This window comes from Coccinella septempunctata, chromosome 1 (assembly GCF_907165205.1).
Source record: "Coccinella septempunctata chromosome 1, icCocSept1.1, whole genome shotgun sequence".
Classification (NCBI taxonomy): domain Eukaryota; kingdom Metazoa; phylum Arthropoda; class Insecta; order Coleoptera; family Coccinellidae; genus Coccinella; species Coccinella septempunctata.
In genome coordinates this window covers 7,340,838-7,359,335 of record NC_058189.1, presented here as the reverse complement: position 1 = coordinate 7,359,335, position 18,498 = coordinate 7,340,838, and the positions used below count along the sequence as shown (strand labels likewise).

The following is an 18,498-nucleotide window of genomic DNA, read 5'->3' as shown; positions in this document are numbered from 1 at the left end:
CGAACGACAACATCCTTCACTTCATTTCGCACTCGCACCCTTAGAGTCTGCATGAAAGTCGCGGGAATTTCGGCCGATGAAGCTAAAGCGCATTCTTTCGGAATGTTGACTGCACTTACCGAGCTTTCTGAATCGGACCGCGAACTCGGACGATTTCTTCGTCCCGGGCACATTATGTCCACGTGTCTCTTGTCGCATTTTGAACATTTCAATTTCGATCTACAATGCTTCTTTATATGTCCGCTTTTCAAGCAACCGAAACAAACGCGCTTAATTTTTGCCGCTTCTTGTTTTTCCGATAGCGGCATTTTTTCCGCTTTGAAGCACTGTTCACTCATGTGGTTCGTTTTTTCACAAAAAACACACTTGTCCTCTTTCACTACCGAAGCAAGCAGATTCCGCGCACTCGGCAAGTTCTTTTCTGCTTTTCGCTCCCGTTCCGGTTTACCGCCTATGTCGAATCCCTTTACGGCCATAGAGATTCTCAGTTCGTTTTGAACCTCGGATTCCAAGAATCTTATAAGTCCATCGAGTCGCGTTTTTGACACATTCGACGCCTTTCCAACGTTACCATTTTCAGCTGCACTGTTAGACCGCTGCCACACTCGTAATAAGTCTTCTGGTAACGAGGATTCAACCAACGGATAAAGCATCGCCGCACACTTATCTGTCGTAACGCCTAGAGTTTCTAACGCCCGAATATATGACTCGATTCTGTCATAAAGCGAAGCGAGGATCACTTTTTTCTTCGCTACGGCATTTTCCAGAACCAATTGCAATAGCTCTCTCACATACACCTCAATTTGCAAATCCTCGCGCCCGAAACGTTTTGTCAGACCTTCGATGGCCTTTTGATAGTTTTCCCCGACCGGAGGGTAACTATTCACTAGATCTGCTGCTCTGGATCCTGGTACCATTGACTGCATCAGATACTGGAACTTGTCCTCATCGCGTAGTCCAGTGTCCTCGTGAATCTTACTGAAAAGACTCCAAAATTTCAGCCACTCACGAATATCTCCGCTGAATTTGGCCAGTTCCACTTTTGGAAGATTGCACCTCGCTCTGGACGTAGAATTTCCACTGCTGCTGACACTTTGAGCCTTTTCTTGAATCGAAGCCATCCTTTCTTCGAACATGCATCTCGCTGTCAAGAATTGGCTCTCGTACCTTAAGTTTTCCTCGGAAGTCTTTTCTAAATCTTCTTCCTCAATATCTTCAGCGATGAACATTTCTTCTAGGATCTTCTTGGAAATTTCTTCAAGCTCCTGGTATCTTCTCTCTAGTCCTTCAAAGGCCGATTTAATCTCCACCGTACTTGATTTTTCTTGATCCATCAAGGCGTTCAGGGATCTGAGTGCCTTCGTGAAGGAGATGCGACTGATCGTCCTCTTCCTTTGATCCATTTTCGAACAAAAATTACCTCCGAATTCCTACACTAAGTCCTGTCACGGTCGCCAGATGTTGAATTTCGAAATAGGAATTTATAGGAATATTCGATCTCGGACAGGTAATTTTGTGGGTTGGTAAAAGAGAGATGAGCACTTTCACTACAGTCTAGATTTTTATTCACACACAAGAAATATACAGTTAAATCTATTTCAAAAAGGTACTCACTCGTTTTCGTCGTAATGTGGAAGAGACCCTTTCTGTCCGAATCCGCTCATTTTATCCCTTCATCCCCACTCGTTTCTAAACTTTCTCGACTTCTCGGTACTGACAGAACCCCACCAACCCTGAGGTTCGCAAAGTTGTCAATAGGGGAGGCGTTGCCAGATTTAACATCAACTCTTTCTTTGTAAGGCCTTGTATGAATTTGTTTTACTAATGTTGAAAATGTCCTTATTGCCCTTGTTAGTACGAATACGGTGAATCATTGCCAAGCAAGTGGTAGTAATTTTCGAAGGACACTCAACTTCTCAACAGAAGAAAAGAGTTTGTTGCTAACTATAGTATGATTTCTGACACCAAATTGAAAATTAAAAAACACTGATGGCATTACAATAAAGGCAAAAGAAAAGGCTTGGTATTCAGTAATGAATTCATTCAATTTTCAAAATCCATCAAAAACGGGAAGTTCTGCAGCCAGTTCAACAAATTATTTTAGGTTAGAATCCCGCCCTTAAATACCTAAGTGGTCATTACAGGAGCGCTTAAATTTAAGGCAAGCTTTAGCCATTTAAATGTCACTTAACAGTTGGTGCAACGTAATTTAAGTTAAGGGTTCATTTTAAGGCACACCACTAAGTGCGTTTGGTGCAAACGGGTCTTAGTAGGACCAATATCAACGATTTGACAGAGTCACTCGATTTATGAAACTGAATCACTGAAACCTTTTCATTTCTGAATAAACTGAAGAAGTAGAGGTAGCAATTGAGAATAATAGAATGGACGTATAAACATCATAATGGTGCGAGAATGATATTCTGAATGATCATGACTGAATTATCGATTGAAAACAAATTGACGTCTATTCGTCAATCAAGCGTTGATCCCCCGATCAAGCTTTATGGGGCTGGACATTTACAATTGATAATTTAATCTTAATTCAATGATACGGCGATACGACCATTATTGTCTCAATAATACATCATCAGAATGAAATTTTAAAAAAATTGTCAGTTATATTTTCTAGCAGTTAGAGTACCGGTTATCTCGGCCGAAAATGATCCCAAAAGGATTGTAACTCACTGATGAAGAGGTAACAATCTATTATGTATCTATGGTCCTTGTAGAGTCAAAGAAATTTACGGGGTACTTCAAAAAAGTTGGGCCCGTCCCTAGGATAGGTGGAGAATTTTTGGCACGAAATCTAGATGGCTACATGATATCGAACAAAACGAATGAATTATAGAAAAACTGGTGGTATAGACCTGTCTAGCCAGGAAAGCGAATAATTAAAACATTCAGGTAAGTATTATATCACAAAATTTATTCACTCGAAATTATTGTACATTTATAGTTGAATGAATTACATAACGATATATTACATATATTACAAAATTTATTCACTCGAAATTATTGTACATTTATAGTTGAATGAATTACATAACGATGTATTTGTAGAAAAAGCATAAATAAAAACGTGGGTCACTAACACTCTTCATGACATCAGTACGATCTCTGGAATATTCAAACATTCTTGGAAAATTCTTGAGTTACTCTCAATAGTTTAATTCGATACTCCAATTTATCATGCGATGATAATGACTTCAGATGAGGTAGTAAACTTTTGAAAAAATTCAAATCCTCATTATCATCATCATCAATTTTGGGTCTCTTTTGGTGTAAGATATCCAGTGTGTCATCTGTGTGTACACTTCTTTTTCGTGAACTGCTTGATCCTTCTGGTTTCTGTTCAGTGGCATTTGACGGTCCGGAAGGAGATCTGGTGCTAGAAACATTGTGTGGTGATCCAGTTCGTTCTTTCTTGATCGATATATCGTCAATATCTTCCTCGAGGAGGGCGAATTGGTACTTCAAAAAAAACAAACTTTTGAAGTATTTCCATTCACCTTTGTAGTCCCTTAACTGAACATCTCCGGATTTTGATTTAGGAACGGAAGCGAATGAAGCTCTGAATTTTTCGCGTAAAATTTTCCATTTCCTTTGCACTGTGATCGCTGAAATAATTGAAATAAGTATTTAAAAATTCATTTGACTGAAAAAATTATACGAAAGCAATAATTAGAGGTAACAAAAATAAAAAATAAGATATGTCTCATTAGTTTGTTTGATGATTATCCGAAAGTAGAAGATAAAAAGCAATTGATAAATTTAAATTAATAATAATAATAAGTTTATATATGGATTTTCGATGACATGGAAGAGAGGGGAAACCTTGGTAAGGAATTCTTGAAGGGAAAATCAAGTGAACTGAATTTTAGGTAATTAGAGTTAGACTCTTTAGTAAAGTCTTGGGATTAGAATATACTGTTAAATTTTAGCATAGAGCCTCTGTATAAAAACAAAAGTATTTTCGATATTTTCAAACTGGACATTTTCAAAAACTAATAAACTAGGACGTATCAAATGCTATATTCTTATCTTAAAACAGATAAAGCGATGTTACTTACGTTTAGTATGTAATTTATGCGCCACCTGTCCCCACAGTTTGTCTGAAATGAACCTGTTGTGGTGATTCTTGTTGTTTTGATCCCATAGTGGGGGCCTGACGAATATTTCACTTATCAACAAGTCAACATCCATTATCGATAGAAACTGAGAAATTTAGCAAGACGAACGAAGATGCACTTATAACAGCAGACAGCCGTAATTTTAATCGTTTCTCAAACAAGGGTCACCACTAGATTCACTCGTCACTGTTAGAGTCACCGTTCTTAACGTTTGACGCATAAAGTAAGTCAAGATAGAGGGGAAACTCAGCTACAAAAACTGGACCCCTTATTTAGTTTGTTGAACCACCGCATGGGGTCGCTTCCATCGCTGATTTTACGTTTGTAAACATTTCCATAACCTCATTCTTTTCGTCTTTGTCTGCAGTGTGAAGTGCATCGTGATTCCTAAGTGTTTTTTCTGATAATTGAATAAGATGTCGGAAAATAGAAATATTAAAAGCAATAAATTTTGTGTGCCGAACTGTGGTGATAAGACTAGTAGACGTCATCGGTTTCCTGAAGCAGATAATAAACAACCGGAAATTATCAAACTTTGGATGGAAAAAGTTTGTAATCCCTTGTTGACTGCTAAAAGTACTGAACAAATACGAAAATCCTATTTTGAGTGAAAGTGTGAATTTATTTTTTACATATATATGGGAATTATTGGTTACATGAATATTAGTGCTTTATGATGAAGGGTTCTCCCAAATTGAATTGAATTGAAAAAATCAGCAAAGTACTGATGAAACGTCGACTAAGTTAAAAAAAAAACAGTGTTTTCCTTCAGTCCTATAACGAATAATTCCCATAGGACATTATAATTACTTTTATTTTATATTTTACATATATGCCCATACACTTTGATGTATATATCGACATTAGAATCATTTCTATTTTATTTTTTTCCTATCAAGTCCATACACTTTGATGTATATATGGACATTAGAATTATTTCTATTTTATTTTGTACTCATAAACCCATACACTTTGATGTATATTATATGGACATTAGAATTATTTCTATTTTATTTTTTACTTATAAACCCATAAACTTTGATGTATATTATATGGACATTAGAATTATTTTTATTTTATTCTTTACATATAAGGCCATACACTGTGATGTATATATGATTTATTTATGAAGAAATATAGTTATATCATTGCCTACATATGTGTTTTTTTTATTCAAGTCATCAAGCTTCTGAGAACATTGGATTTGAAACAACTCGTACTGGAATGGTAATATAGCATCTTGACATGCTATATTAACTCATTCCAGTACGTTGTTTCAATCCCGAACTTCAAAAATCAAATCAAATGATTTTAAATAGGAAGCATTTCAAATTTTCCCGCTCATTTGTTTCGAATTCCGACCGCCAGAGGGCGCTTTTATTTCCTCGAACCACCGCATGGGGGCGCTGAAACTTGACCCCACTTCTTAGTAGGGGAGTTTCCCTTCTATATCGGTGTGTTCTGTGGTTTGACGAAGTCCACAGCTGCATCGGAATATATACCTGCGCCGGACATGGTTAGGTTCTCGTGCACATGCGCTCTTTCGGTGGATGTCCCCCCCCCTAATTCCTCGACCATGAATAATTCTATAGCCTAGCAAATATTGTTCTTGGAAATATTCTTTGTGATTTTATTTCAGTTTTCACTATTAAACTACTTGTTGATGATAATAAAAAATTGTTGAAACTATGGGAGGGCACCCACCAAAGTAGCGTAATACCGACATGGCACATACATCACAAAGGCGATGCAAAATAATAACTGAAACTTCACTCAGATATGCGATATCTGAAAATTATTAATCGCCTTTGTCATGTATGTGCCATGTCTGTGCTACGCTACTTTGGTGGGTGCTACCACTTAGGGACAATTTACTGCCGTAAGAAGCGTTTCAACGAGGATCAAATTCTTAAACCAAGTTCAAGCATGGAATTTCTATGAAATAAAGATGGTTTGAGTATTCAATGTGGTTCAATGAAATCATACAGCTAAATAAATGAGTCACATACCATCAAATCAAATCAATGTACAAATGATCAAGAATTGTGATAAATATGATAGCGGTGAAATTGTAAATTTATTTATTTATTTATTTATTGAATATAAACGGCAAAGCCAATTTACAATTGCTATAAAATTTTAAACCTCAAAGAAGGAATAAAAAAAAATATTCTAAACTTAACAAAATTATTGCTTTTCAAATAGAAACGAGATTTTAATAACACCTTTGTGTATCTTCAAAATATCTCTTCAGGCTGAAAATAGATATCTGAAACAAATCAATCTCTATTGAATTTGCCTCCTTTATGGCTCGTTCAATAGGATTGTTCATTCCAATATCATACAGATTCCGAAAATTTAACGACGAATGGGGTAATAAGTCTATGGTCATGGTCAGAACTGATTCAGAGAACGGTCAGCGGTCCATATAAACATACGATAATTTACCACTTTCAATGAAATTATTTTCGGAAACCGTACATGTTTCTTCAAAATCTAAAATGATTTCAAGCCGCTCGATTCATTTGAAATTCTCAGAACACAAGTAATTTGGAGTTCTTGTAAATCCTGTTGTTATGCTCCGCCTTCAAAAGGACCATGCGTAAGCTTATAATAAGGGTCAAAAGGGTACTTAAATGGTCATTAATAATGACAGCATGTCATCAGAATATCATTAAAAAGATTGTCAGTTGTGATGACCAGCAGTAAAGATGCCAGATTTGCTTATCTCGGCAGAAAATGGTCCCCAATAGGTTGAACTCATTGATAAACAGATCACAAGTTATATTATATCTGTATAGTCCTTATTTCTTCGCGCAAAAATGTCCTCACTTCACAGCCAGGGCGCCACATTCTTTTGAATGTATATCCCAACAGACTCTATTTCAGAATTTTTAGTTGATGTAGAAAAAATAATATGTTTCGTTAAAATCTAGGATGATTTAAGGCTGTCCAGTTTATTCTAAAATCTCGGAACACCCATCAGCACAGATTTGGAGCTATTTTAAATCGTATTGTTATGCTAAGCCTTCAGAAATATCCGATTATGCTACGCCTTTAGAAATATGCGAATATCAAAGTCAAGAGGAACCTTAAACGGTCATTAACAATGATGGTAGGTACATCATCAGAATAACATTAAAAAAGGGTGTCAATTGTATAGACGACAAAAATGGCGGATTTTCTTATCTCAGTCGAAAATAGTCCCAAAAGGACTCATTGATGGAGAGGTCAAACTTGCGTCTCTATATGGTCCTTGAACAATATAACAATTTTATATACCAGGTTGTCCGCGCCATGGGGTAGCAGTCGATTACCTACTCTAATTCTAGTAACATTACGAAAGAGAGTTTGGAATAAAACTTTCTTCTTTTTAGTAGAGCATCTCCTAAAACTATTTAGAATTATACAAAGTGTTTCGTTTCTTCTGCACAGCTATCAACTTCGTTATTTTGAATAAAACACCCTATATATTTTTACATTTTTGAATTCCTTGTTAAATGTGAAAATTAGTTTGATAATACAACTATGTCTGAATTCTCAACGGTTTTCAAGAATTTTTCTTTTAATTAATATTTTGTCAGTTTGAGGTACTTTCATTAAGCAAAAAGCAAAATTTACAGAATATTTTTAAAGTAGATGATGTTACTAGCATAGATTAAAGAAACAGAGAATAGATAGCGCACTGAAAAAATACAGTGACTCTATCAAACACAGTGGCGACAATTGGAAATTTAGCAAGAATATGGCGGCTTAGAAGCACAGATTTCAATTTTGATTACTGATTACTGATTGCTGGGTGTGTTGGACGGACTAACCCAAACCTGCCACCGCGACCAACGGTCTATTGTAGCACACAAGCATGCTCAAAGAGCTAAATCTCTCCCTCTAGTCCCATCCTACCCAAAAAGGAGATGATGTCGGAGGGGGAGTGATTCTTGAGTTCCTCTAGGATCATCTTCGGAGAGCCGAAAACTCCGAGTCTGACCCTGTCTGCCGCCGGGCAGTCACAGAGGATATGCTCAATTGTTTCGTCTTCCTCTAAGCAGAGTCTGCAGAGTGGGTCATTGACGATGTTGAGTTTTTTGAGGTGGGCTCTGAGTCTGCAGTGTCCTGTAAAAGCCGCTATTATGGATCTCAGATTAGTTCTAGAAAATTCTAGCCAGCGACTGGTGTATGGGCTGGGAGGCACTGAAATAGCCCTATGAGAGTGACGCAATCCAGGACGGTTGCGCCAGTGCTCCAGGACCTTTTGCCTTATCCAGCTGTTGTTTCGGTCCCTGATTAAGGAATTAGGAATTCCTATACTGGGTTCCGGGCCAATAAGCGTTGATGTCGCGCCTTCTCTGGCCAGAGGATCCGATACATCGTTGCCACTGAAGCCAGAGTGTCCAGGTATCCAAATCAGTTGCAGTCTGTTTAAACTTCCCAATTTGGTGAGTTTAGATCTGCATTCAAATACCTGTGCCGAGTTGCATTTGTCTGCCGCGAGAGATTTAATCGCAGCTTGACTATCCGTAAGGATTTTTATCGATCTGCCCGCCCAGCCACTGTCAAGTAAATGGCCTGCGCACAGATCAATGGCGAAGATTTCTGCCTGAAAAGCTGTCGCCGACTTTCCCAGACTAGCACTGAGTTTGGTCAGCGGTCTACGGCTGTAGACTCCGGCTCCAGATCCCTGACTGGTTCTGGAGCCATCAGTAAACCAGCAAGGTCCTTGTAAATAGAAATCCTTGTGATGGAGCCATTCGTCTCTGCTTGGAATCAGAGAAACGAATGTTCCCTCGGTGCTGGTTTTTGTGATTATTTGATCAGTTCTCATGCCCATCACCCCGTCAGCCTCCAGTTGGGCCGACAGACGACTGAACACGAAAGTGAGTTTGTCAGGCTCGTTTACGGTAAGGTGGTGGAGCCTGTGGGTTGCTAGTCTTGCCTCTCCCTGGACAAAAATGTGAAGGGGAGGGAGGTCTAATAGCATCTCCATGGACGAAGTTGGAGTAGAGCGGAATGCCCCCGAAATCATGAGGCAAGCCGTTCTTTGGAGTTTGGAAAGTTTGTTTTGGGTTAGAACGCGTTCAGTGCAGAACCACCAGGCGACACAGCCATAGGTGATCAATGGTCTGATCACCGTGACGTATAGCCAGCGGAGCTGCTTAGGCGCTATCCCCCATGTCCTTCCACAGATCCTTTGGCAGGCCCATAGGGAGTGCCTGGCTTTGTGGACGACTTTTTCCACATGGGAGTTCCATAGAAGCTTCCTATCCAGGGTAATGCCTAGATATTTGGCCTCCTCTACGAGTGGAATGGTCTTACCATAGAGAGTTGGAGGAAAGATTTAAAATTTCCTTCTCCTGGTAAAGGGGACAATCAGGGTCTTGGAGGGGTTCACCCCTAACTGCTTCCCATCACACCAACCCTGAATTACTGTTAGTGTTTCCTGAAGAGCATCTGAGATGGTTACATCGTCATTGCCCGCCAGTAAAACAACTATGTCGTCAGCGTAAGCCTGAACATATACGTCAAGCGAGCTGATAATTGCAATTAGATCATCAACCAGAAGTGACCAGAGAAGGGGTGATAGTACACCTCCTTGCGGACAACCTCTGCCTGCTTTGAATCTAAGTGCTTCGCCACAAAGCGTGGTTATGATGTTTCTGGAGCTCAGCATTGTGCTGATCCAATTCGATATGGTAGGAGGGACACCTCTAACCTTGGCAGCCCTCACTAGAGATTCAGTGAGGGCAGCATTAAAGGCTCCCTCAATGTCCAGAAAGGCAGCCACTGAAATCTCCCTGGAGTTGAGAGATTCATTGATCCTGCCGACAAGATTATTGAGGGCAAGATCTGTGGATTTGCCTTTCTGGTAGGCATACTGATGAGCACTCAGGGGATGCTTCCGTAGAATCACCTCTCTGACGTGCTCGTCTAGTATCTTTTCAAGAGTTTTCATCACGAACGAAATTAAACTGATCGGTCGGAATGATTTAGGCTGTGAGTCTGTTTTTCCCGCCTTGGGAATATAAACGACTTTGACCTTCCTCCAGTTGGATGGTATAAAATTCCATGCCAAACTGGATCTGAAGAGCCTAATGAGGTATGACATTAAGCATTCCAGTCCGTGCTGAAGTAGAGCTGGAAATATTTCATCGTCACCTAGCGCTTTGTAACAGATTTCAATGCTATGATCGTGACGTGACGTGAGCCAATCCGCATTCCGAATTAGAGATCACAGATTTCAATGCTATGATCTCTAATTCGGAATGCGGATTGGCTCACGTCACGTCACGTGACAAAATCCGCCATATTCTTGCTGAAACGATGAAAAATGAGACTACAATTGTCGCCACTGTCTCGTTAGAGTCACTGTAGAGTGATTTATCTATATTTTTAAGTTAATCTGTGGTAACTAGTTATTAAGGTTGGCCTGATTTGAATTCAGGTGTAAATACGATAATATATTTGATGAATTACCTTATATTCCGTCCACGAAGGAACCCGGTCTGATTTTTCTTCCCATTCGTCAATTTTATCTTTTATGTTTGGAATCTCATCATGTTTATCAATCAGGTCTTGCATCTGCTCTTTTCCATAAAATTGGCTTGTCCGTTCCTGTGTATCGGGCTCTGCTTGAACTCCTTCTTCCTTGGTCGAAGCTTGCTTCAGAGCTTCTGCTTCTGCTTTTGCTACTGCTTCTGGATTATCATGAAATAAATATACTCCTTAATTAATATACTGCATTTGATACCTTCACACAACCCAATTTCAATTAAATATGCCCCCCCTTCAATTCTGTTACGAAAAAATACAAAATCAAATTAAATTTGCTCGAAATGATCTCGCCAATGTAATTATATACAGGGTAAATAACATATTGAATGAAACTTTTGTTTTTCAAATAGGACACCATGTATATTTTCTGTCTTTATGTAGGTATTTTTCTCCTGATCTCAAATATATATGCATTTGCGGTTATGCATCTCTTGTTTAGAGAGTTGCAAAGTTCTGAAATACAAAAAATTTGTGAAATTATTTAAAAATTCTTTATATTAAAATGAGCCATTTGAAAGCACCATTATTTCAGTGAATGCTCAACAATAACCAATAAAAAAAAGTAAGTACGATCCCTAAACGACCTCCTATCTGAGTATTCCCTAGCTTTAGGGAGTACCTAAATCTCCCCTAAACAAAAATTCGTTTTCACCATACAAAAGTACACCTTGTTAAGGAATACTTAGCTAGGGTATGCCTATGAGCTGGTAGCTACGAAATTTGGCTACTTGTGATATAAAGAATCACCAAAATCTAACATGACGACATTTTTTCATAAACTTTCATTGTTAAAAATATTTCACACAATTTCAACACAACTGCTTTCTATTCATACCTGAGAACAAGTTATGTTGTATGGTATTTGAGCGATTTCTACTCTTGAAAGTTCTCAATTTTCTCAAGTTTTTGTAATCAGAACAGAGTAAGGTTGGCACTCATGAAATGTCGTTAATGTCAAGACGCCGTTCCCAGTTATATCAATTTTATCACGAAAATGCCGAAAGCGCCACAAATACAAATACGAGCCAGTTGTCCTGTTAATTTTTAATTGATGTAAATTTTTTTTTCAAAGGTGAAGTTCCTCTTGACTTGAAACTTCCTCTAATTCCTTTTATTTCAATTGATACAAGATGAGTTTTGTTGAAGAATTTAACATTCTTGTAATTATCTGTTAATTCCTTTGTGAGATACCCATTAACAACCACTGCATCATATGCATTTCATCTTCGGATTGATATTTTTGGAATCGACAACTGATGAAACGCATTCAAACTTCAGCCAAAGAAAATTAACATTAACTCTCCTCAAACTAGTGCATATTATGGTATTATACTGATCTCTTGTATTTTCCATGCAAATAACTGGATTTGGTATGCCTTCAATGAGTTTGCATGAACTTCAGTTTATATTTTTCGATTCCATTTTCTTCGGAGTGATTCGACATTGTGATGAAATATGTAATTACTGAGTCTTTTACGTAGAACGGACAACATAGCGCTGTTTTAAAACCCAAAATTTTTTTGACAAGCGTCATAACCCCACATTTTCGTACTATACAGAGAGAAATGTGTCAAATTTCCATGATCAACCGAGTGCTAAAATAAAAGTGAATGGAGTATATATTCAACACAATTTTTAGTTCAGTCTAACGTCATCGTGTCCACAAATAAATGCACAAATCCCAAATCCGTCAACAAAACCGGCTTCACCAACAGAGATCAAAGAGATCATAATGAAATTGAAAAACAGGAAAGCGCCGGGAGAAGATAGGATAACGAATAATATGTTGAAGAAATTGCCTAGAAAAGGAATAGCAGCCTTGACGAATATAACAAACGGAGTGATGAGGACCGAATACTACCCAAAGAGATGGAAAACTGCAGAAATGATAGTTTTCAACAAGCCTGGAAAGGAACGGAAATTTCCTCAAAATTATAGACCAATCAGCCTACTATCAGCACTAGGAAAAATCGTCGAGAGGGTTATCGCTAAAAGGCTGAATGAGGAAACAGAAATGTCGAAATGGATTTCCACGAGAACATTCGACTGAACTCCATTTGTTACGGCTCATAGAATACGTCACCGAAGGAATGCAGACCAAACAGGCCACAGGATTAGTTCTGATGGATATCGAGAGAGCTTTCGATAGAGTATGGCACGAAGGCGTAATCTACAAGATGAAAAATGCAGGATATTCGACCAAGCTATGCAAGATTATAAGGAACTATCTGAGGAATAGAAACTTTTATGTGAAGATAGATGGAGCAAACTCTCAAATCAGACAATTGGAAGCGGGAGTGCCTCAAGGATGGGTACGTGGACCTCTGCTTTACGTAATACAAGTTCATGATATCCCGAAGAATGCTAGAATTATGCTCACCTTGTACGCAGATGACATAGGAATAGCGTTCAGACATCGACGCCCAGAGATCATAGACCAGAGACTGCAGGAAACCATAGATGAATTACTCAAATGGTGCATCAAATGGAAAATCCAAATCAATGGAAGAAAGACTCAAGCAATATTATTGCAAAAGAGAAGATTGAGGATGGAAGAAAACCTTGAAGTTGATGGAGAAGAGGTTGAATGGAAAAATGAAGCAACATACCTAGGAGTGAAGCTTGACATAGGACTAACATGGAAAAACCACATCAAATGTGCATTGGATAAAACAAAAGCCGCAATGAGGAGACTTTATCCACTCATAGGCAGAAGAAGTCATATAAATAAGAACATCAAGTTGACGATGATTAAAACTATCGCGCGACCACAACTCACATATGGATCAGCGGCATGGGGCTTCGCTAAACCCGTCTTTAGACGGCCGTGGATGTACCCTGGTTTGTTAGGAACAAACAAATCTACAAGGACTTGGAATGGGAACCAGTTACAGAATTTATAAAGAGAAAGGCGGAAAGGATATTCGACAAAGCCAAACAACATCAAAATGAGGAACTACGAAGATTAGTCGATTACGATCCAACAGAAGAAGCTAGAAGGTCAAGAACCTACCACCGAAGACCGAGAGATCAGTTAAGGATTTAAATGTAACCAAAGAAGAGCTTAACCTATAAAAGATATAGGCAGCATACAACTATCAACACGACTATGATCGTGTTGATAGTCACCATAAGAGTCAATTGGTTAATAGGCAAAATGCCCGGAACCTATGAAGAAGCAGTTAAGGGTTTTAAGTGGGTCTCGAGCTCAGAGAGCACTGTTCCCCCTCAGGAGAGGGTGTGTTCGTCTGTCTTGCAGATTTTCCCCCTGCTACATCAAAAAGAAAAAAAAAACCGTCAAATTTGATGATTAGGATTCCGAAGTAGCTTCTTATCGAAGTAGGTTCTCATCTAATTATCAAAAAATTTCTTTTTGCAAATCGTAGATATGTCAAAATCCGCTGTCACTTTATCAGGGATTCGATAAGGGGTCGACTTTCAGGCCTTTATAATTTACAATGTCCCTAAGCTTTTAAGAGTCCCCTAAACGTTGGTGAAAACGAAATTGTAGCTAAGAGTCACTTAAATGGGCTTAGGTATTCCTTTAAATTTAGAGATCGTTGGTGAAAACGGGCATAAGAGTGTTAAACTCTGCATGGGAAAAGAAAAAACGTTTCTCTGGAAAATTCTTGTTCGTATTTGATTTGGACAAAGATAAACCAAAATCGTAACGAAAAGATTATCTTTCGTCATTGAAGTTACACTAACTCTTAACTCGTATTCCTAGGGGCGTCGATGCAGACCTCGTTGTCACTGCGAAGTTTTCCGGAAACAAAACTAGTTGTGCCGGGAGAAAAATAAATCACCAACTTCCGCCTAAAAGGGGTACTTAAACTTCCCATCCACTCAGCTTCTCTCCCTCTGCTAATGGGAAAATTCATTATTCACCCATACCAGATATTTCTCCGTAAGAAAACTAATTTACTGGGTACAAGGGATATAGTTGTGTTCATTTGTTCAGAGCGGTTATCCAAAACGTGTTCCGTATACTCATAACCTGATTTGTATAAACTCATAAATTGAAAATGCTAGGTGAATAAAGAATGATTCCATTTGTAGGTAGGTATAATAGAGTGGTGTGAGTCATAGACGACTAATTGAACACAGAATAGTCCACTCGAGAAACAAGCTTCAGTTGTACAGCGCACATTTCAAATTTTCTTGTAGTATTGCAGACAAGCATCTTTGAAAAAAAACCAAAGGAAAATCAGAGAAAGATTGGCATTAGCTGTTGATTGCGAAATGGTTTTCAATGAAAAATGAGAGCTAATACACACTTTCTATGCTCATCAAAAGTTGAAACCATAGAAATATCGAGGAAAACGTTTTCTGACCATTTTCTATTATTTATATTGATACAAACCATACGAAATTTTACATTTTTGAAATCAGTGAAAATTAAGCTTTCAAAAAATTACACAGAAATCTGGTGTTCCCATTTGAAAAAACATAACTTTGGGTCATAGCTTGGTAATTAAAAATCCCGCTCAAAGGGCGAGCACGCCACTGGATTCTACATAAAAAAGTACCTGCAGGTATACTCCATTCACATTTATTTTAGCAGTCGGTAGGCCATGAAATAATTTTCTGTAACTAGAACGGAGTAAGGTTGGCACTCATGAAATGTCGTTAACGTCATAACGCCTTTGCCACAACTAATATCAATTTTTATTACGAAAATGCCGAAAGTGATTGAAAAAAGAGACAGGGTTTCAGGAAATGCTATTTAGAATTCAGGTCCGCTCATTGGATTTGTTATACCCTGATATTCTAAAATCCACGATAATGTTTCATCTGAATCTGAACGACCCACATTTCAGCTGAATATTTCCACACTCATAAAGATTGTGAATGAAGAAGATGACAAAGAATTTCCTTGGGAGACCCAAAAAAGTGGTGGCATTTGAGAATTTTATGTTTGAGTGAATTGATGCGAAAAGTTTACTACAGGATTTTCGATGAATGTCATCGTAGAATAAGTTCCCGAAAATTGATTTTCTCATTTTTCATTTGACTTGTCCTATACATTGTAAATGTCTTAAGGTATCAATAAAAACCTTATTATTATTATTATATCAATGTATAGCCACAAATATGCGCCAGTTGTCCTGTTAATTGTTTATTCATGTGAAATTTTTGTTCAAAGCTGAAGTTCATCTTGACTTGAAACTTCCTTTAATTCCTTTTACTTATATTGATGCAAGATGATTTTTGTGGAAGAATTTAACATTCTTGTAATTGTTAATTGCTTCGGGAAATACCCATTCCCAACCACAGCATCATATGCATTTCATCTTCGGGTTAATATTTTTGAAATCTACTACTGATGTAACGTATTCAAACTGTAGCCAAAGAAGATAACCAACATTAACTCTCCTCAAGCTAGTGTATATTATGATATTATACTGATCTCTTGTATTTTCCATGCAAATAACTGGATTTGGCAAGCCTTCAATCAGTTTCTATAAACTTTAATTGTGTTCGTAACATATTTTCCGAAGAGATTCGACATTGTGATAAAATACGTAATAACAGAAACTTTCACGTAGAACGGGCAATATAGCGTTGATTTAAAAGCCAAAAATGTTTTGACAAGCTTCATAACCCCACATTTTTGTACTATTCAGAGTGAAATGTGTCAAAATTCATGGCAAACCGAGTGCTCAAAAGTGAATGGAGTATACTCTAGCTCTATCATCAGTATTAGTGAAGAAAGAAATTTATTTCGATATCGCCATTTTTTCAATTCTTAGTCTCTCAGAAGAGAACGAGAATCGGGTATCAGATATTGTGTTTTCTGGTTTAAAAGCTGTTGTACTAAAATATCGAAATATGCCAATCCTGTACATGCAAACTAGTTTATTGTAAATGTACCCACCTTTTCTTTGTTTTTCCTCTTCCGCTTGTTGTTCCGCCAATCTTTCTCGCTCTATTTCCTCCTGCCTCTCTTTCTCTTGCTTGCTACGTCTTTCAGCTTCGAAGGCTTCCAAATCTGGCTGATAAAAGTAATCGAAAGAATACCCAAACTGTTCAGCCTTTTTCTTCTTCAATTCGTGAATTTTTCGTTTTTGATCTAGGAAGTTTTCTTATTTCGATCAAGGAATCACATGAATTGCAAATGTAAATGTACTGAAATCTAGTTTTCTAAAGTGTCATGTGAGAGAGAAGTATTATCAACTCTGAAAAGACGTCCATTTTTTGTTTTGGAACTACATATACAGGGTATTTTCAAAAATGTTGTTTTTTTGACAGAAAGTAGAAGTAATCAAAATAAATCATTTCACTAAAAATTGTCTATATAAAATACTCAAGATGGCTGAGATACAAGCCCTAGAATTTCGACAAAATGTCGTTAAATTTCATGTACGGGACTATCGAAGGTGACTCCGCCATGCCAAAAAGGAAACAAAACATAAACATGTTGGCTGGACAATGAATGGTTCAGTACATGTGAGCCTATGCGATTAGTTGCATCAGGTCACTTGAAGAAATTGTTATATCGTGCTATTTGGGGTGAAAAAAGAGTAGAAAATTGGGACAGTTTATTGAAAGTGCTTATGTTGACAAAGTGCTATTATTGTTACCTACCCTATTTCTCACCCCATTTCACGACGATTGTTGGAGGGTTCGAACAAGGAGAATATTGTGATGACCATTGTGAATAATTCAGACCAATTTTATTGGTGGCATTTCGAATCAATATTCTTTTTTTTTACACTTGGTGCTAAGTATTTTTCTGTGTTGGTATCGAAATGAGCTATTTCATAAAATTCGGCAATCCTAAGTTTCCATTTTCATCCCACGTAAAAACCAAATAGGCCAATATCTTAAACGGAACCATATGGTTGGGATAAGTTTTTTTTCATTGCTTTGCTATGAAAAAGATAACAAAGGATCTAGGGTCGCATTTACGAAGGCGTAGAAGGGCCAAGGAATTATTTTATTTTCAATCCCGACTTATAACTCGGGATCTCGAGATCCTGAGTTATAAGTCGGGATCTCGAGATCCCGAGATATAAGCCGGGATTATAAACTCTATTTTTCGAATTCAACTTAGTCGTTGTCGAATTCAACTTTGTCGTGTTCGAGGTGCAATCAATATAATCATTACCTAACTATCCTACGGTAAATTTAAATCGGGAATAACTTTTTCAACTTTTTGCAGTGAAAATGAATGACATGTCAGAGGTAAGTTTTTTTGCTATCTCTAAATGAATAGTCATATTGAATTATGTATATTCGATTCTAGGAGAAAAGAACTGAACAATTAGTGCAGCGATATTATTCGCTAGGATTCGAGCATAAGGAAATTCTAGCATGGTGGTCCATACTCCGGAAGCATAATTCACAATTCTGGATTAACCTTTTTGAAATAGAAGAGTTATAACATCATGTAGGTTTTTGTAAGATTCAGGTGAATTAAAAACAACAGAAATATGTGTGTATTCTGTTTCAATAACAAATGTTTTATTCAAATAAACTAAAAAGATATATATGTGTTATATTCTGTAAGTAATAAATTCAAGAAGAAAGGGGTTTTCAATTACCCTCAAATTCAAGCTTGTTTTCTTTATCATCTATATGAGATTTTGTCATCCGAATAATAGCCAAATATTTAAAGCTACGCCATATAGATGAACTCTTTGAGGAAAAATGTAATAGCGGAATGGGTTTGGACCAGAATTTATTACAAATTTTCAATTAAATCCATTCATTGAACTTAAATCAATTCTAAACTTCCTATAAAGCCTTCCTCTCAAAAAAAAATATTCTGAGGACGTGTACTGAAAAAAATTTTAGTATACACCATTGAATT

General features: G+C 37.4%; 2 protein-coding genes across 2 annotated transcripts in view; both read right to left on the bottom strand.

Moving 5' to 3' along the window:
* Positions 1–18,498, bottom strand: part of LOC123317745 — a 46,249-nt gene that overhangs the window by 18,074 nt on the left and 9,677 nt on the right. Inside the window, exons 5-6 of the mRNA XM_044904358.1 lie at positions 16,561–16,755; positions 10,605–10,825 (exon numbers count right to left, since the gene is read on the bottom strand). Of these exons, the coding sequence (XP_044760293.1) occupies positions 10,605–10,825; positions 16,561–16,755 (416 nt within the window). The remainder of the gene's footprint in view (positions 1–10,604; positions 10,826–16,560; positions 16,756–18,498) is intronic.
* LOC123317754 lies at positions 2,909–4,344 on the bottom strand. The gene is made up of 2 exons (XM_044904365.1): positions 4,074–4,344; positions 2,909–3,620 (listed from the first exon to the last, which is right to left on the bottom strand). The coding sequence occupies exons 1-2, from the start codon at positions 4,204–4,206 to the stop codon at positions 3,130–3,132; spliced, it is 624 nt and encodes a 207-aa protein (XP_044760300.1). The 5' UTR covers positions 4,207–4,344; the 3' UTR covers positions 2,909–3,129.

What these genes read in the sequence shown, in the direction of transcription:
- LOC123317754 (XM_044904365.1), bottom strand. Translation starts at nt 4,206, where the DNA reads ATGGATGTTGACTTGTTGATAAGTGAAATATTCGTCAGGCCCCCACTA. An exon ending in GCATAAATTACATACTAAAC is followed by an intron (nt 3,621 to 4,073) that starts GTAAGTAACATC and finishes CAATTATTTCAG; the next exon opens with CGATCACAGTGCAAAGGAAA.